The sequence below is a fragment of the Camellia sinensis genome, chromosome 13, assembly GCF_055761805.1.
Source record: "Camellia sinensis isolate YWXY chromosome 13, ASM5576180v1, whole genome shotgun sequence".
Lineage (NCBI taxonomy): Eukaryota > Viridiplantae > Streptophyta > Magnoliopsida > Ericales > Theaceae > Camellia > Camellia sinensis.
This window is the reverse complement of record NC_138973.1, coordinates 108,539,868-108,560,631: the sequence shown is the minus strand read 5'-3', so window position 1 is coordinate 108,560,631 and position 20,764 is coordinate 108,539,868. Positions and strand designations below refer to the sequence as shown.

The 20,764-nt window shown below is 34.1% G+C and overlaps 2 protein-coding genes across 4 annotated transcripts; one reads left to right on the top strand and one right to left on the bottom strand.

The window, feature by feature from the left end:
• Positions 1 to 344: 344 nt before the first annotated feature.
• On the top strand, positions 345 to 9,973 carry LOC114319354 (trihelix transcription factor ENAP1). Its single transcript, XM_028266355.2, has 2 exons — positions 345 to 1,774; positions 9,655 to 9,973. Exon 1 carries the CDS (start codon positions 687 to 689, stop codon positions 1,767 to 1,769), a length of 1,083 nt encoding a protein of 360 aa, XP_028122156.2. The 5' UTR covers positions 345 to 686; the 3' UTR covers positions 1,770 to 1,774; positions 9,655 to 9,973.
• A 509-nt stretch (positions 9,974 to 10,482) lies between these two features.
• LOC114319353 (aldehyde dehydrogenase family 2 member C4) lies at positions 10,483 to 20,344 on the bottom strand. 3 transcript variants are annotated; one of them, XR_014349391.1, is made up of 9 exons: positions 20,129 to 20,344; positions 17,180 to 17,322; positions 13,119 to 13,502; positions 12,629 to 12,718; positions 12,320 to 12,493; positions 12,080 to 12,217; positions 11,733 to 11,870; positions 11,096 to 11,232; positions 10,483 to 10,896 (listed from the first exon to the last, which is right to left on the bottom strand). XR_014349391.1 is itself a non-coding variant. In XM_082903125.1 (9 exons), the coding sequence occupies exons 1-9, from the start codon at positions 20,229 to 20,231 to the stop codon at positions 10,623 to 10,625; spliced, it is 1,506 nt and encodes a 501-aa protein (XP_082759251.1). In that variant the 5' UTR covers positions 20,232 to 20,344; the 3' UTR covers positions 10,483 to 10,622. The 3 variants fall into 3 exon arrangements, 2 of the variants coding, with proteins under 2 accessions (XP_082759251.1, XP_082759252.1); XM_082903125.1 differs by having other exon boundaries at positions 11,171 to 11,232; XM_082903126.1 differs by lacking the exon at positions 17,180 to 17,322 and having other exon boundaries at positions 11,171 to 11,232; positions 20,129 to 20,314.
• Between the last annotated feature and the right edge of the window lie 420 nt (positions 20,345 to 20,764).

Here is a 20,764-nt window from a genome sequence, read left to right as displayed (position 1 = left end):
TAGCTCCTTTGCCCTAATCAACGAAATCGAAGAAATTGAGGCAAAGTTTAGCCCTAATTGATGAAATCAAAGATTTGGGACCTTTTGTATGGGACTAATAAAAAACGGCATCGTTTGAGTTGGTTTTGACGCCAAAAATAGCTTTTTTCGTTACTTTATGAAACAAAGATGGATGAGGACTTAGATTGTGGCACGGAAAAAACTCCAATATTTTAATTGTTAAAATTAAAATCCTAAAGTTCAAATTGCAAAATAGGTTAAACCTTAGTGTTTTTTTTTTTTTTTTTTTTTTTTGCGCGTAATTTGTCCATAATTTTTCCAGACACTAGTCAAGCGCTAACATCACGCACCCATGCGCAGTTTAGCTTTACGCATGCCAATCACCACTCCCATCCCCCTCTCTCTCTCTCTCTCTCTCTCTCCCTCCTTTAAAACCATATCTTCTCCATCCACATCTTCCCCCGCTCTCATACCCAATCCCTAAAACCCTAAATCTAGGATTCAGAAGTCCCCAAAATCGATTCATCTCATCTGATTCCTCCCCAGTCCAATCTCCAATTCCATAAACCATCACAATTAGGGCTTTGCTTTGCTGATCAAAATCCAAATTTACATGTTTTTCAGCCAGCGATAAAGGTTAGGGCTTTTTGTTCTTCTTCTCAACTTTTACATATATATATATATATATGGATGACATTGAAGACGATGCTAGGTATCCACCAAAACACTACTCCGTAAATCATCGCTTGACCTATGACTCTTCAACTCGCTTGAAGCATTCCAATCGAAACCCCTCTTATCCAATCGAAAGTAATTATGGCGATGACAACGGCGAGGACGATGAGTATGAAAATGATGAATTAGGTGAAGAAGATGAAGCCTTGAACAACGAATTCGATGATCGTAATGATGCTGATGAGGGTGACGAAGAGGATGTGGAAAATGGGTATGATGGGTCCGAAAGGTGTCAAAAGAAGCGGAGAGTGGAGAGTTTGGTTTCGAATTACGAGTTTGCTCCTCGAAAATCGTTACAAGGTGTTCGAAATTCACCGGTGGATTGGACTGAACACGCGACATTTGTGTTGCTAGAGGCTTGGGGAGATAGGTTTTTGAAATTGGGGAGGAATAGTTTGAGGTCTGAGGATTGGCAAGAGGTGGCTGAGAAGGTTTCGGAGGGGTTGAAGATGGATTGGACCGATACGCAGTGTAGAAGCCGATTGGATACATTGAAGAAGAAGTATAAGAAAGAGAAAGAGAAAGAGAAAATGGATGGAATGGGAGGATATGCTAGCAAATGGGATTTCTTTAGGAAAATGGATATGTTGTTGAATTCATCTAGGCAACAGTTTGGGTTACCTTGTGGGGTTGATTCAGGGGAGTTTGTGTTTATGAATCCAAGAGTTTATTTGAATCGGTCAAATGGGTTGGATGAGATGAGGGATAGTCCGGATGAGTCTGAGTCGTCTGATGATGACGAAGATTCGGATGGGCTTCCTCCGAAAAGGAAAGGGTTTGGAGGGGAAGATCATGATGGATCATCATTTAGGTTGTTGGCTGATTCGGTTCAGAAGTTTGGGGAGATTTATGAAAAGATTGAGACTAGTAAGAGGGAGCAAATGATGGAGTTGGAGAAGATGAGGATGGATTTTCAGAGAGAGTTGGAGGTACAGAAGAAGCAGATTCTTGAGAGGGCACAGGCGGCGATTGCTAAAATACAGGAAGGGGATGATGATGAAACAGATGGTTCTGCAGAGAATCTTAGTGAGTAAAGAAGGTAGCTTTCTACCCTTCATAGCATATTTTTTAAAGTTGGTTTGCTTGTTAATGGGTTTGCTGTTGTAGTTCTATTTGTTCTTATTTATGTGGCCCTTCTATTGGAATGCATTGTTTTTGATAATATATCACTGAGAAGTCATTGATAAGAAGTAATAAATTATGACAACCTATTGCTTCTTGATGCTGTATTTCATCCCAAGTCCTGTTATTGTCATCAGTGGTGGACCCAGGATTTTGATTGAGAGGGGGGCAATACTAAGGCCTAGTTTGGGAAGACTAAATAAGTGCACTTTTTGACTTTTTATGAAATATGGGTTGGGTTTGAAGTGATGTGTTAGAGAGGTGATGTGACTTAAATAAGATGATGTGACTTAAATAGGATAGTTACTTTTTGACTTTTTGTCTTTTTTCAATCATGTCAAACTTGGCCTAAGGAAAAATATCAGGACGTATTGGTTTGGGACACAAACTTTTAGATTTGGTTTGGTTAAAGAAAAGAAAAAAGAAACAGATTATCTATACTTCAAAATTATTCCAATAGCTATTAGATTATATACTGCTACAATAAATTATATTAACACACATGTTTAACTAATGGGAGTAGCTCGATTGGCCAGAACTCACCTCACTAGGAGGTCAGTGGTTTGAATCCATCTACACCTATGTGTGAGTCTTATTTCCCGTGTATTTTACTGGGGATAATATCTTATATGAATCAAAAAGTTAAAATAAAATTCAGGTTTAGAGAACTTTGCCATAAGTGTATGAAAAACATATAAAATGGCAATACAAAGCATTTAATAAAAGGTGATATTTCATAGATTTTTCTTGTCAAACACTTGAGGAGTCAAATTGGAAATTAATAGGTAAACTATAGGGTTGTTTGTTGAAAATGATAAAAGAGATGGAACCCTAAGGGGTTGGCCTAGTGACAAGGCCTTGGGTCTTGGGATGTGTAAGATTTCTGAATGTTTTTTGTGTATTCAACTTGTACGCAATACAAAAATTACAACCAATATTTATAGCAATTCTAAACCTAATCTATAATAAGAAATAACCCTATACAATCAATCGAATATTCACAGTCAACCTAATTCCTATACTTCCATAATTACATAATATTCTCACACTTTCGCTCCAAGTCAAGGTGTTTTAGCAGAAAACACTGAGAGTTTGCCAAGAAGAAACTGAAAGCGAGCAGTTGTGTGAGTTTTCGTAAAGAAATCAACAAGTTGCAATGCCGAAGAGACGAAAGGAAGCGAGATGGAGTTGATGTACAAAATGACAATCAATTTCAATGTACTTCGTCCGCTCATGAAAGGCATTGCTATGTGCAATCTGAATAGTACTGCGGTTGTCATAGTAAAGGGAGGTCGGAGAAGACTAAGGAACATCTAAATCAGTGAAGAGACAATGAAGACAAACAATCTTAGTAGTGCAATAAGTCATAGCACGGTACTCAGCCTCGGCAGTGGAACGCGCAATAACGATCTGTTTCTTGCTCTTCTAAGAAATCAAGGAATCACCAAGAAACATGCAGCCAGAAGTGGACTTGCGATTAATGACATCACCAGCCCAATCAGAATTAGCATAAGCTACCAAGTCTAAAGAGGAAGTAGAAGACAACAGTAAACCTTGAAATATAGTACCTTGGAGATAACGAAGAACCCGAACCAAAGCAGCCTAATGTGTAGAACGAGGAGCAGAAGCGAACTGACTAACCACATGAACAACATAGGCAAAATCAGGGCCAGTAACCATTAGATAGATTGAGCAATCCACGAGCTCTCGATATAAAGTAGGATCATCTAGAAACACCATCAATAGGGGTGGGCTTCATATTAAGCTCAATGGGGGTATTAAAAATTTTAGTGTCAGTAAGACTGGCACGATGAATAATCTCATTAGCATACTTGGCCTGAGAGAGAAAGTAGCCCCTTGGGAGAAGAAGCTACCTCAATACTAAGAAAATACCGCAAGGGGTCCAGCTTCTTCATTTCAAAAGTACGGAAAAGATGTTGCTTAATCTCAGAGATAGCAGAAGAGTCAGAGCTAATGATGATCATATCATCCACATACATTAATAAGGTAACAAATCTAGTAGAGGTGTGGAGAAGAAATAAAGTAGAGTCTTGAGCACAAAGATGAAACCCAAGCGCAGTAACAACAGTCTAAAAGCGATCATATCAAGCATGAGGAGACTACTTCAGACCACATACAGAGCACACCGAAGGCGACAAACTTGTTCAGAGGAATGGTGAAGGCCAGGAGGAGGACGCATGTAAACCTCCTCGATAAGATAGCCATTAAGAAAAACATTTTTAACATCCATTTGATAAAAAGGCTAAGAACGAACAACAATGACAGAAATCAAAGTACAGACAATAGTCATCTTAGTAACAAGAGCAAAGGTCTCCTCATAATCAATACTATACTGCTGTGAGAAACCTTTGGCAATCAGACGAGCTTTGTAGCGCTTAAGAAAACCATCAGAATGAGTCTTGACTTTGTAGACCCATTTGTAACCAACTAGATTCTTATCAGTAGGCAAAAGAACCAACTCTCAAGTACTAGTTTTCTGTAAAGCAGACAACTCATCCTCCATAGCTTGAATCCAATGGAGAGCTTGACAAGTCTCCTTATAAGGTTGAGGTTTTGAAAAAGAATGAATAGCAAACAAAAATGTACGATAGGAAGCAGAAAAGTATATATTAGACCAACCCAACTTGTTTGGAGGATGACGCGCTCGAGTAGGATAGCAGTGTGCAGCAGGATTAGAGTCGTCAGAAGCAGGAGGATCAACAGTAGGAGCATAGACAACTAGTGGAGGGAGAGACTGGCGACTCAAATAAACTAACAATGGAGGAGGAGGAGCAGGAGCAGGAGCAGGAGCAGGCTGGGAAGACGGAGAAGAAAAGGGAGTAAGGTCATGGGATAGAGATGTACTCACTAGGAGGGACCTTAGAAGGAAATGGATCAATGTGAACCAAATTCTCTTTGGAAACTGGAGTAGTGGTAGGAGGAAGCTGAAAGTAGGGCAAACATTCGAGAAAATAAATATGACGGGAGATGTAAAGATGACGGGAAATAGAGTCGTAACACCGATAGCCTTTTTGAGTAAGACTATAACTAAAAAAGGCACATAGGACAGATCGGGCACTAAGTTTGGTCCGATCTTCACTGGTAAGAAGGACAAAACGAACAGACCCAAACATACGAAGGAGGGAGTAATTGGAAAGTTGAGAGAATAGAGCCTTATAAGGAGACCGACTAGAAGAAAGGGAGTAGATATGCGGTTAAGAAGAAAAGCAGCAGTAAGAACTGCCTCGCCCCAAAACAAAGCTAGAATTGAGGCAGAGAGAAGAGACATAACTGTCTCAAGGAGATGACGTGTTTACGCTTGGCTCGATCATTTTGGGTAGGTGTATCAGTACAAGAAGTTTGGTGAACGGTACCCAAATTGGCCAAGTACTCACAGAACTCAGTTTTAAAATATTTCTCACCCAAGTCAGATCGTAACAATTTAATGGTAGCCCCAAACTGTATAGTGATCATAGACTGAAATGTACAATATATTTGGTAGAAGTTGGATTTATGAGTCATAAGATAAACCCAAGTATAACGGGTGTAATCATCAACAAAAGACACATAGTATGCGGAATCCCTTTAAGTGAAAACAGGAGAAGGTTCCCAGACATCAGTATGCACGAGAAAATGAAGAAACAGAAGCTGAAGTACTTTTATTAAAGGTAAAGCTGACATTTTGGTAAGTTTACACCCCCAACATTCATCAACTTGACTAGGAAAAACTTTACCTAATAATTCTGACTGAGTTAAAAACCGTAAGCGGTCAATAGACAAATGACCTAGGTGAGAATGCCATAAGAAAAACTGACTCGACTGAGAATCTAACTGAAATGAGGAAAAAACAACTGGAGAGGTGGATAGCGGGAGATGCAAGCTTTCTACCACATAGAGATCTCTAACTCTACGGTCGGTCACAATCTGCTTTTTGGACACCCGATCCTGCACACAACAGACAGAAGAGGAAAAGATAACATCAAAACCAGAAGTATCAAGTTGACTGATAGATAATAAATTGACAGATAGCTGAGGAACATAAAGAACATAGGGAATAGTAATAGTAGATATGACAGAGGGTAAGACAGACCTAACAGATAGAACAGACATTCCAGACCCATTAACAGTATTAACAGTAATAGAAGAGAGAGGGGGGATACATATTTGAAATAAGGAAATGTGAGAAGTCATATGATGAGAGGCACCAGAGTAAAAAAGCCAGACAGAAGAGGAGATATCTGAAGAAGACCCAAATAAACCTGAATGAAGAGAGGTGAGAGCAGAGGCAGATAATTCTTTTGGGCCATCGGACTGGAAAATTTTTTTTGAATTAACAGTGGTGCACTTGTGGAAAACTCCTTGCCGAGGGGCTGTGCACCCTTGGGGATTAGTCAGGTTTTGATCTGGACACCCTAGTACCAATCAAAAAAAAAAAAAAAATTGAAAATGGTAAAAGAGCTAGGATATAAACAAATATATATGTATGTATATATATAATTTCAAAAAGGCAAAGTGAACAACATTTTGAAAACCTTGGGCTCAAGAATAATTTTTGAAAATGTAGAGGGGCATGTGCCCCTCATGGGCTTACATTGCATCCACCCCCGATTGTCATGCTCACATTGGTTGTCTAAGTAAAAAATTAAGAGCGAATTACACTAACAGTCCTTATAGTTTGGGGCTTGTGTTACTTTGGTCCATGACCTTTCAATTGTGATATATTTGACTCTGAATTGTAGATCTTGTTCCAAATAGGGACAATTGAAGATATCGTTGCTCTATTTGAAGGGCAAAGTCGTTATATAACTTATTTTGTGTTGGTTAACTTATATGTTGTTTGAAATATAATGACTTTTTTTTTAATGAATAATGTTGAAACTTTTTTAGTTATAAAGTTAAGTTTGGTTTGGTTTGGTTTGATTTTCAGAATCTATTTTCAAATTTTTTTTTTCCTAAGAAACTAAAAATTAAATTGGTGAAAAAAATCAAAAACACATTATGTTTATATAATTTTATCTTTTGGGAGGGTAGAAATAATTTTTTTGATATTTATTTTCGTTAAATTAGTTTTTATTTTTTTCAAAAGTCAAACATGGCAGACATCTTTGATGTCATTATTAAACCAATCCATTAAATCAAAAAATCTAAAACTAAAAACTTTTCATATATTAAACATATTAGCCTAATAACCATCTAAAAATATTTGTTAACAACAAATATAACCATCTACTACATGATAACTATCTAAAAATATCAACATAAACAACCAACCACTCATTACTGATCATCATCCAAACACATACTAAAAATTAATTTAGTAACAAAATAAAAATATAAAAAATTTATCATTTTTGTGTAACTTTATCTTTGGTGAGTGGATATAATTTTTAAAAATTTAAAAATATTTTTTGACATTTATTTTTATAAAACTTATTTATATTTTATCAAATTGACAACTTTGCCATTGAAATGGAGCAAAAATGTCTTTAATTGTCCTTATTTAGAATGAAATTTAAAATTTAGGATCAAATGTGTCACAATTGAAAGGTCAGAGAGCAAAGTGACACAAACCCTAAACAACAGGGACCATTAGCGTAATTCGCCCAAAAATTAACAATAGCTTGGTGTTTACAAGCATATTATCAGATGCATGCTTTGATGAATAGGAAGAACATCAATTTGGTGGTTACAATCATATTGTCAGATGCATGCTTTGATGAATAGGAAGAACATTAATTTGGTTATCTCCTAATCTTTTCTAATCAAGCTTTGTTCAACTTTTTGCATCATGTTCTAGTACTCGCTCGTAGAATTTCTTCAAGGTATTATTACGTCATTAATTATCAGTACCAACCACATGATTAAACTCAATGGTTGTTACTGCATGGAGTTTATAGGAGAAAACATGACGGCCTCGTTTGGGGACTAAATATTTTAGTTAAAAAGTCAAAAAGTCATTATAAGTTGTCACATTACTATTTCTATTTTTTTGTATATCTTTTCGTAAAAAGTCAAAAAGTTACTAAAATAACATGTTTCCAAACGAGGCAGTGAAACCTTTTCACATGAATTTGTAGTTTAGCTCATAAAGAACCATATGAAAGTAATACCAAGCAGAAAATTTAATTTTAACATTACCATTAATTAAATGAAAACATGTTCTTATCTCAGATTTCAGAATTTTTGAAATTTTTATTTGGTTCGTCTAAGATTTTTGAGCATGAACTTATTGATAATAGTAGTGCTTCAAAAGAAACTTTGACATGAAAGCATTCAAGTTGTTGATAAAGACACTTTCTCAGCCAAAGCAAATCATTTTAAGGAGACATCATTAGGCCAACCATACAACCACTTAAGTCAGATTGAGATCAGGCTTAACTACGACCATGCCTAATCCATGTAAATCCCTGATAAGCCTTACTGTTGAGCTCAGTGCATGTATGTCTGCACATGCGTGCGCACAAAAAAAAAAAAAGAAAAAAAAAAAAAAAAAAAAAAAGAAAAAAGAAAAGAAAAGAAAAGAAAAGAAAAGTTAGATATTCTTTGTAGAATATATAGAGAAGGATGTCAGGCCAAATGATTTTCCCAAGGATTGCATGATGGTGAGGTGGTCTCTAAAGCACTTGGGATCTCAAACATTCATATGCCTCAGTCGTCGTAAGGAATAGATGAAGGTGTGCATTTTGTTCCCTGCCATTCATTGGCCCATAAGGTCTGTGTCTCGTGTCTCTGGAACCTTTTCAGGATTTGTCTGAGGTGGATAATTATGTTTCTTTGTTATTGTTCCCTGCCAGTAGTCAATATGTCATTTAACCATGGTTACTTTTATTAGTATTTCTAAATTGTCTTTATTGAGCCATTTTCTGCCTGTTTTGGCATCTAAAATATTGATTTCACCTAATCTAATTATTGATGGAGTTTACTTGGATTATGCATTTCTAAAGTAGTAATCTCTGTTTAATTTGTACTATGCTCAGTTATCCAAAACAAATCAAGGATGCTTCTTAACATCAATGTTATGTTCATGTAGGTCTTAATCAGTGTGCTAATTAATACTTACCTCCAGTGTAATATGGTTTGACATAATATATATATATATATATATTTATTTTGATCTAGAAAATTGAAAAGTTATGCTTGTCTTTTGAGTCTTATGGCTCATTGAACATAAACTAAAAATTTTGGAATGTTTTGCCTCGTGCTTTTGACCTGTAAGCATTTGCTCTAATTACCCCTCAATTATAAGTTTGTAACAGAGAATTGTTTTTCCCGAATTTCATTTCCATGTGTAAAAGAAAGTAAGAAAGAAAGAGGGAGGTTTATCCACCACCAAGAAAGGAGAGCAATACTTTTAGCATCACTTGATGACATTTAATGTTCTCAATAAGGTTTCAATTGTCATACCAAATCGAGAAAATGGCACCAATGTTTGAGTGATCATATCTCAAATTAAATTTAAATAGTAAATTGTTGTAAGAGTACTTGATCTTTTATAGTGCCACACATTGTTAGTAGTAATGTCTGACGGCCTTACTGCTTGTGGTTACGAATTGTTTTTGCAATTTTTTTTTGTGTAGCCATTTGCCCAATTGTTTTGTTGTGCTTCTTGTGCCACTTTTTTAGCTGTATCAACTTAGATTTGTACGTACTATATAGCAGTTTTATTTAGAGATAAGCGTTATATTAATATTTTTTTCATGAGGTTCTCATATCAAAGTTGTTGTAATATTTTTTCTTTGATAATATCCTCAAAATGTGATGTTAATAACAAATTTTTATGATGCATATTATAAGCAGGTGAGAATTTTTAGCAGGAAGATGACATTGGAACTTGCTGCAATACTTAAGAGACTTCTGCTCTCAGCTTGGTGGAGGCAGGAGTAAGATAGCAGTGAAAATTCTTGGGGAAAATATCAGGTTTTATTGAATGTGCTAGGCATGTAGATTTTTTCCAAATCACCCAATGTTGTTATTGTAATATTTTGTTATTTGAAGTCAATGGTTTGTAACTTTTTGGCTTATGAATTCATCTTCATCTGAGTTTTTCTTAATCTTGGCCTCATGTTAATGAATTTTCTGACCCTCTAATATAATTTTATCAGCATACTTAAGTTTCTATTATCATCTCACTCCTCGGCTCCATTTCAATTGCTAGACTCTGGGTATGGTGTAATATATGCAGAAATATGTTATTTATGGATACTTGGAAGTATGTTCATTCACGTGCAATATTTGGAAGTTGTCTGGATATTTCTCATTGAGCTGACATATAGTTTGGTAAGCACGAGACTTAAGATTTCTCTGTTGAAAGTTTCCTTTTCTGTTAGAAGAGTTGAAATTCTGGAACAGTTATTGCTATATAAAATGACACGTGATGGAACTTGGTTGAAATGTAGAAGTGTATGGGTTGTAAAGTTAAGGTATTGCCTTCTCCTTTTTTTCTATTTTGTTTCCCTTTCTGTTTTTTTTTCCCCGAAAGTTCATAAAATGGAGTCCAGGGCTAAAGGTCACTGCTATAAATGTTTGTGTGACTTAAAAACATAATGGATTTGTTTGGTTAGCAGTATTAATAGTGAGAGAATTAACCGTCTATGAGATTAGTGTATGATTAGTTATCCAGTTGGATTAGTAGGATAAATAATTATCTCTCCAATTGGATTAGAATGGAAATAGCAATATGGAGATAGAATGCAATACAATACGAAGGTGCAGGAACAAAATAAAAGGTTCAAAGATGCATAGCAAAGCTGCTAAGCTTCACTTATTCACATCCAAGGTGAATTATATATGGGTGTGACAACAGACTTGACTTGAAGATACTTGTCAAGAGCATCCATTCCCAAATTTCTTCCAAACCCACTCATCTTATACCCTCCAAAGGGGCAATCTCCATCAAAAGCAAAATAACAGTTGATCCAAATGATACCGGCACGGATTGATCGTGAAACAGTGTTAGCCACATTCAAGTTGTTGGTCAAAATGCCTGCTGCTAGACCATATCTTGTGGCGTTGGCGCTCGTGATTGCCTCGTCGATAGTCCTGCAATATTTTTGTTGGAAAAGATTTAGATAGTGAATTTTCACAGATTTAATTCCACTCATTTCATTCAATTTAAATCTAATGGAACAGATGACAATGATATTCTCATTGTTCTAGTTTCATACTGTCGATTAAGAAGTTGAATTGAACAGATAATAGTGACCACTTTTCTATTTCACTTTACTTCTTTGAGACACACCCTGAAACTTTTTCTAGATTTGGTTACTTCCCATGGACATTAAGAATATAAGAGGTTTTGAAATTTAGAACTTACTTGAACTTCATCAATGACATTACTGGACCAAATATCTCATCCCTTGCAATTAGCATGTTGTCCTGCGCAAGACAATGGCATTAAGAGTAAGAAACAATAAATTAGATACTAATTTACACTATTTGTTATGGCAGAAAACATTTTCAATGAAAAACATTTTCTAAAATAATTTCTTTAGGAAATGTTTTTCAATGTTTGGTTGCGACCTTAAAACTAATGTCCTAATAGTGGTTGTGGTATAGGTGGTGTTGGTGGTGGTAATGGCAATGTTAGTGGTTAGTGGTGCGGTGGTGGTGGTGGCAGTGTTAGTGGTGGTAGTGATGGTGGTGGAGGTGGTCTCAGCGCTGTGGAAAATGATTTTCACCTTCTGCATAATTAAGCTTGTTTTCTGTGGTCAACTAAAAAACATTTTCTGTTGACTTTCATTTCTCATCATATCAAATGTCAAAAAATGCAACATTTTACGGAACATTTTTTGCCGAAACAAAAGAAGGGTCAAATTAATGCACTTTGTTTATGACACCCAAATGGGTGGTTTTGAAATGGTGAAAGCAAGAGTTACCTTAACATCTGTGAAAATTGTAGGCTCAATATAGTATCCCTTCTCACCCCAGGGCTTGCCACCAGTTAACAGGGTGGCCCCCTCTCTCTTGCCATGCTCAATGTATGAAAGTATTCTGTCATACTGTGTCTTATCTACCTGCACCACAAGAAATATGCATCTTATGACATAGATCTGTACCATTTTTAAAAAAATTCCAGGAATTTTTTTTTATGCTTGTTATGTCAGAATGCAAAATCACTTGATTAATTAGTTGAAAATATGATAATTGTGCTTTAATTGATCAATCAAATGTTCATCTTTGGAGCCGATCAAAAAAACAAAAAGTTCATATTTGGAGCTTTTGCCTGAGGTCCTTGGAGAACACTGGGATCAAAAGGATCCCCAACAACCCATTTTTTTATTTTCTCTAACAACTTCTTCTCAAGTGCATCATATATCCCTTCTTGAACAAAAACACGAGAACCGGCCACACAAGTTTCACCCTGCAAACAAACAAGTATGAGAAGAAATGTGATGTGTTTGTGAGGGAAAAAGTAATATTTTTAAATGTTGAGGAAAATGTGAGAAAAAATAAGGCACTCTGCCTTGTTATATAGAACGCCCACAAGAGCAAGATCTGCGGCTTTATCAACATCTGCATCATCAAAGATTATGAGAGGGGACTTGCCGCCTAGTTCGAGTGAGATGTGTTTTAAATTGCTTGTTGCTGCAGCCTGCATCACAAGGCGCCCTACTTCTGTGGACCCTGTAAAACTAACCTATAAACACCACAAAATTACAATTTAGATTGAGGGTTTGTATAAGGATGATTAGGTCTTCCAATAATTTATATATATAGATGCATAGATTTTTCATTCAAGTAACAAAAATTGTACAAGGAAACATGTAATTACTTTATCAATGTCCATATGAGAGGCAATTGCAGCACCGGCTGTTGGTCCAAATCCGGTTATAACATTCAGGACTCCATTGGGGATACCAGCCTGGTTGAGAAAATAACAAACCATCAGGTGGGCTTTATAGAGAGGCAAATGAAGTGAAATGAAATTTGCAGGTGTCAGTTTTATAATGCTGTTGTTTACAGTTTTTGTGTGTAAACAAGAAACAAAAGCTTGTTTGGTCTATTGTTTATCTGTATAAAAAGATGAAAACTTCTGACCATAGGATTTTATTGTTTTCATTTGTTTCTGAAAATAAATCAATGACCCCAATGAATACTGTTGGTACAATTTTATATCTATATTTGATCTAAACAATTTTCTTTTTCCTTTTTTAAAACAAATTTATGGCAACAAGTTGTCTAACCCAAACATGTTTTCACTTTCTAAAAACTGAACATGAAACTGAAAACATTGTCAAATGAATTTTTAGTCATATGCTTACCTGCTTAGCCAGATGAGCATAATAGAGAGCTGAAAGCGGTGTCTGTTCAGCAGGCTTGACAACCATGGTGCACCCAGAAGCTAATGCCGGGCTAACATTCATGAAAAAAATGGAACTTGGGAAGTTCCAAGGAATGATGTGCCCTACAACACCAATAGGTTCACGCAACGTGTACGCTTGAAGCTCCCCCGACATTTTCAATGTCTCTCCATGAATTTTATCTGCTGCGCCTGCATAGTAACGGAGAATTCCTGATGATAGAGCGATATCTGGGGACTTCCCCAAACTAAACAACTTCCCAGCATCAATGGTGTCCAAGGCGGCTAGTTCGTCTGCATTTTCATCAATTAAGTCTGCAAACTTCATCATTATCCTTCCTCTTGCCTGATCACACCATTCAGTGCAGAAAACAGAGGGAACACAGCTAGTACACAGTCTTCTCAAGAGTAGTAGACATTTTAACAAGCATGTGGCATTCACATATATATAAGAAAACAACGGTTGTCGATACATTATGATGATGAGGGCCTTGGAGAAATTGATTTCTTGGTTTGATTGATATTTCCAATTTGTAATTCAAAATTCTATTTGTACAGAAATAGTTTTACTGAACAAGGATAAGAGGTGGGACTCATATACATAGAGAATTTTCTGTGTTCTATTACTTTGCAACTAGCATAGCTGTTTATAACTTCAGTTCTTGCTATGAAAATAACTACTTTCAATTTGTATTGACACTTGGGTTGGGAGTCTTATATCGTGACACTTTTGCTCAATTCACAGTGTCTAAGCTCATGAACTTCATTGTTTATGGTAAACGCCTTAAATGAAAAACAGTATACATGTAACCACTACGCTCATTGAAGAATTTGCCTTCTCTCTCAACTGGGCTAGACAGCAAGAAGCTCAATCTTATGTATAATTAAGGTAATTATTCTCTAATTTCGGAGCACTATCTGGCATTGTCTACGTAGTGTTCCAAACTAATCGTATAGTAAAAAATATTATAGTGAGACATGTGACTTATGTTGTTTGAAGACAAATAACGACCTACTTAATGTAGGTTATGATTTCTCATTGTTCATAAATACTATATAGACAAAATCGCATATCACCGTGGGAGTAATTTTGCTAAATTTCTTGGTGTAATTGCTACTTTTAAAAACTATTAAATTGGAGTTATTGTTTGGTTTTGTTTTTATTTTATTTTATTTTATTTTTTGAGTTTTCGGAAAGAAAACAATGGAAGCACCCATCTTTTTTCGTATAGTGTTTTTGTGTGAAAATTCCAAAACAACTATTCAGTGTGTTCCTAAATAGTGAGTTGTCTGAAGTTTATGAATACATTATATCCACGGTCCTTGTAATTTGTTTATTACATCAATTTGGTTTATGTAATTTTAATTATATTAATTTTGACCTTAATTTTTTAAATTATGTTAGTTTAGTCTAATTAATTACATCTTTTAAGAAATTGGATATTAATGAAGAGCAAAATGATCTATTTAAAAGGGAATGAACCGTTTGAAATTGAGAAGCTTTTATTTCCACACTCTCTTTTTTAGTTTTTATACCTACTCAACATTTTTATTATAATTTTATGTTAAAATAAAAACCAACATAATTTCCTTATCTTCTCCATCTCAAACCCTAATCCTAAAATTATCAGCCACCACCACCAGCCTCTGTCACTAGCATCGCTCTCCTCCACTACTTCCTCCCCAACTTGCTCTAATATCTTTGCCTCTTCCTTCAACCTCTTCCACCCCACCTCATTCTTATTATTCTTCCTAGATTTAAGGTCTTAAGGTGCAACGAAAATGGTGTCTTTTGCTTCGATCTAGGGTTTCAAGGTCTTGGGAAGTTGGCATGAGGAGGGAAAGGGGTTGGGTCAGAGTGGTGAAGGTTGGAGGAGTGGGGTCTAGAGAGGAGTGAGGCCAAAAAGAAGGCTGTGGCTGAAGGGGAGGTGAGAAGAGACTACAATGTGTTTAGGGTTTAGGTTTGGAGATGGTAGCAGATGGTGGCTAGAGTTGAGATTAGGGTTTGAATATTGAAGAAGGTATGAGTATTTTTAACATGAGGGTTGTGTACTGAGCAAATAATCAAGTTTTAAAATCATTTAGTATTTGCATTGAGAGATGATATGCACTGAGAGTGATTAGTGTGTAGAAATAAAAGCACCCTTAAAATTGGATGTTCTTAAATCTTTTTAAGAACAATGAATGGGTAAATTTTTTTCATGACTTTATTCTAATTTATAAACAAAAGCTATTAATTAGATTAAATTGACATCATCAAAAAAATTCAAAGTCAAAATTGCTATAATTAAAATGATTAATTGGTGAAAAGTAAATTCCTATGTGGCCATATGTTATTTAAGGACATACGTTGAAAATTTGCCAAAAAATTAGCTAGAAAAAGGGAGGAAAAAGTCGCCAGCAATGGTGATTGGTGGCAGTGAAGTGGGCAACTATAGATGACATTGAACACATAGATGAATCGATAGGTGACACATGTGTTGGACAATCTTCACTGTATTTATTAAATTAAATTCTGTTGTGTACAAAACAACAACAAGAATAAAAGAAATAGAGAAATGGAGAGAATATGTTTGATTACAAAAATCAAACTCGAAATAAAAAATAAATAAATAAAAACAGATTTTATTTTGTTACCAAAACAAAATTAAAATCTGATTTAAATAAACAAATAAAACAGAATAATAAATTAAACAACTTACTTGATTAATTTCTTTGAATAATTATTTGATCAAGTCCAGTGTTTGACACTGTGTCCTTAAGACAGATTCGTCCTCTCCACGGTGCTTTCAGAATTCGGACGTCTATCTCCCAGGATAAAATGATCTACTACAAACAATAGCAGCACTACAAATTGTTTGTCTAACGAACACACTAAGTGTTTATACTCTCTCTGACAAGAAAATAATGCAGCAAAATGAAGAGGATGTTTGCAGAATTATGAAGAACGAAAATTAGAGTTACAAAATCCAAATGAGGGTGGTCCTATTTATAGATGTGAAGGTGACTCTTTGTTTTGAATTGAACAGGTATCATACCTGTTGGGTTTTGAATTCAAACAGATTTGAATCAATTCAAACAGATAGTAAAACGGGAAGGGCCCTGTTTGGGTGTGCATTAATTCCAAAACAGTTTATTTCTGTTTGAAAACGGGGAAGGGCTCTGTTTGGATGTACACTAATTCCAAAACAGTTTATTTCTGTTTGAAAACGGGAAGGGCCCTGTTTGGATGTACAAAAAATCCAAACCAATTTAATTTGAATTATGGATTTTATTTTAATAATAAAAAATAAAATTAAATTCAAATGTTTTTGGCCCAAAAAGATTAGAAGCCCAACCCAGCCCGCCCGCCCGGACGGCGGCGGCGGCGCGCGCGTGTGGTGATTTTTGGGTCCAATGGGTCTAGCCCATTTTGCCCATAACCTCTCTCTCTAAAACACTTGGGTACCCCTTGGGGCACACCCCAAGTATCAAACCCAAGCCTTATAAACCCTTTCAAAACTTCCCACCAAATCAATGTGGGACAAGCCAATTTACAACCTTAAGGAATTTCCACCAAAACTCCATTTCCATGGAGCACACTTTGGCTTCAATTTCCCATTCACTCGGTAATGGTTTTGAGCAACCAAATATACCACGTGAATCACAACGCGGCATAGAACGCGTTACCACTTTGACCCGAGTAAATCGACACTCGGGGCCCACCTAAAAAATAGACCGAACTTAGGAAAAAATTCTGGTTTTATCCAGAATTTTATAACCATTTCCAACAACATGTACAAATAAGTAGACATTTGGATAGATAAGTGACACAGATATAAATATGTGACATTTGAACAAATAAATAGCTAGGTGTCATTTTTTTTTTTAAAAAAAAATTTTATAAATAATGTCTTTTTGGTCCAAAAAGATTTAAATTTTGGTCTATTTGCCAAATAATTTTAAAAATAAATTTATTAGAAAATCATCTTTTCAAATAGTTGTATATCATGAAATCCAATGAAAATGAAACAACACACTTACAGAGCCGGATAAGCGCGGCCAGGGGCCATGGTCGAAAGCTTCTCGGGCTGCCTTCACTGCAAACTCAACATCTTCCTTGTCTCCTTCTGCTACCTTTGTTATCACTTCTCCTCTTCTTGGGTCTATACTCTCAAATGTTTTTCCTTTTTTCCAAAATAATAATATTTTAAAAATGTGATTGCCACATCATTCTGAATAAATTTATTATACAAATTTTATTTATAATTCACTTTTCTTACTTGTTTGTGAAGACTCAATCCATACTAAAAAGACTATATACATGGATATTTGCCCAATACCACTGATTGGTAGATTCAATCTGAATTTGTCCAAAATCGTTCGAATTTTAACTTGCCTATTGTCCAGCCGGTCATTCGAAAAGATGGTGACAGGCGCGGTCGACAAGGGTGACAATCGCAATAGATAAGTGTTGCACTGATTGTCCAAGCAGTCGACCAAAAAGCACAAATTCAGACTTTCGGACAAACTCAAATTCGAGCTACCAATCATTTTTCTTTGCCTAATTATGAAGAACCCAAACAATAGGTTACTTGTATTAGACCCGTCTCCAATGCTGACAGCCAAATTAGCAAAACTAAAGCCATTTCTTTTACCTAATAACAGTGTCATTTTCCCTTTTTTTTTTGGTAACGTTGCTCTAATTAATTTTGTTGCTATTGAAGAATCTCATCTCACTAAGGCAATGTCAGTTTGAATTCACTTTTACAGAGTAAATTTCGCAGAACTGTAATTATTTCGCCAATCATGTGTTTTAGGTAAATCTCAACACAACACAAAAATAAATTATCTAGAAAATTAGCTACTCATACAAGTTAAAAACACATCTCAAACATTCCATTATTAATCTCCCACTGACCAACAGATTGACCAACTTGGCTAGAGCTGTTGATCTCTCGCCGTTAGATTTCATTGTTGTAACCTCCATACAAAGTCGACATGACAAACATTGTGGAAAATTTAATTGAGCCTGTTTGGGAAGAAGGTTGACGCTAAAATAACTAATAAAGATAAAATAAGTTAAAATGGTTAACAAGACAAAATATTATATCTAAATAAAAAAAAAAACCAATTAGCTGTAAAAATAAAATAAAAATAAAAAACAAAGTCAACAATATTCCCAAATTTAACTTTCTTACCAAATTAAAATAGCCAAAATATAAAAAAAAACTAATTAAAATAGTCAAGCTCCCAAAAAGAACCAATCTAAGTTTTTAAGAAATTATAGTTTGATTATAAGACTATTTGAATTGAAAGTCTAATAAAAAATGACTTTGACATTCATTTTGGCCAACTATCTCAAATGTCAAAAATTTAAAACAGTTAAAAGAATAAAGATTGACAGTGGTGAAAAAAGAGCTCTAGAGATAGCTTTAATGGTGGGTCTCGTTATGTGATGTGATGTTTTGACTTATATTTTTGTATTTATTTTTATTTTTTGCTTTGTCACATTAATGGAGCTCTGATTAGAGATCTATTATTAGAGCTCTAAATCACCGCAGATAGTTAAAAAGTTATTACTAAAATTTAATTCTTCTATTTACTTTTTTGTATATCTTTTTGTAAAAAATTAATAATTTAAATATTTTTCTTTTTTGTATATCTTTTTGTAAAAAATTAAAAATTTAAATATTTTTCTTGACTTTTTACGAAAGTATGTGTAAAAAGTAAAAAAATAATTAAATTTGTGATAATATTTTTTTTTGAGTTTTTTTTAAAGTATTTTAGGTGGCTCTCAAACTTGGCTTTAATTTACATATATACTTAAATCTTTTTTAGAAATTGGTTATTTTGATTTGCTTTTTAAATTTTTACAAAAATACGTTTAAAAAAAGAAAAAAGATGATGTGATTTGATATTTTGATTTATTTATTTTTTTATTATTTTAACCAAAAAAACTAGCTTTCCAAACACCAAGTAAAATGCTTATGATTTTTTTTTAAAAAAAAAATTATTACATACAAAAATATACAACTATTTGTGTAGAAAATTTTAAAAAATTTAAAATAAAAAAAATCACAAATATATTATTTTTTAAGTGTATGGTCCTTTTTAAATATTTATGCACAAATATATTATTTTCAAGCCCTTCAAAATTAAATAAATTTAATTTTTTTAATTAAATAGAGAGAATGATTTGATTTTTGACTAAAAATTTTTCTTCTCAAACATGGCAATCTATAAATTATAGAACTACTAATAAAAAAAGAAGGGTTTGGTTATGGTGTGCAACTTACACCTTACACCTTATACCTTACACTTACACCTTACACTTACAACTTTTGTAAAAAATTAAACCTTAAACTTACACCTTTTTTGAGGTTGCACACCATGTGCAATCCACTTACACCTTACACTTACACCTTATACTTTTACTTACACCTTACGCTTACACTTTTTGTGTAAGTGGCACATGGTGTGCACTTGCACACTTAAGAAAACTCCAAAAAAGAAATACGAACTGTAAACATATCTATAAATTCTGGAACCACTAATGAAAGAGAAATACAAACTGTAAACTTACGAGAGAGATATATATATATATATATTTTTTATGTCCACAAAAATTAATTATAAAATTGAACATAAATTAATCACAGAATCAAATATGAAACTTATGTCGTGTGAGAGAGTTGTGTATGAAATCATACTAATAGTGTTAATTTTGGAAATCCTAACATTTTAATAGGACATGTAATTATTGTTTTGAAATCCAATAAAAATATATTAATTTATCATATTGTCCATTTTATTCTCATTATTAAATATATTTATAATTATTTTTAATAGGTAGTTTTAGAATTCTCTAAAATTTTATGTTTTGATTTTTTAAAATAGACAAATATTTTGGGACATCCAAAAAGGAAAAAGATGAAAATGGAAGAAAAGAAAGATACATGAGAAAAGAGAGGAGGAGGATTTATTAAGAACCTGAAATGGAATCGACAAAATTTCCATTGATGAATAGCTTTGTGAACTTTATCTCTGGAATCTTAATGAAAGACTCTGAGTTTCCATCGGCTTCAACCTCCATTACACACTCTCACTCTCTCTCTTCCTCTCTCTCTCTCTCTCTCTCACAGTCTTTCTGTCACAGGACACTACTTGATATAAGCATACATAGGCCCCAAACATATAAGCATATATTTAGTGACAAGATTTTAAAAAGTCAATAATTAATAAAAAAATTTGCTTTTTGTTTATATTTTTACTTCACATCATTATCAATAGTGGATATTACATTAATCATCTTATATAATATAATAAATTAAAATAAAATTAATTTTAATTCCCATTATATTTAGTTAGTGGTAAAAAATTTCACACGCTATTTGTTTTTTCGTTATATTGATTTATTAAACACAAATAGCTTTGGAATGATTATAAAAAAAAATTTAAAAAAATGTTTGAAAATGCATTATACTTGAATTGACAAACATAAAGAATATAAATATTTAAATTATTCAAAAAAAATTAACATTTTAAATATGAAATATCTCCCATTTACTCAAACTCTGAATCTAAATAAATAAATAAATAATTTAAACAAAGAAGAAATTTGTGGTT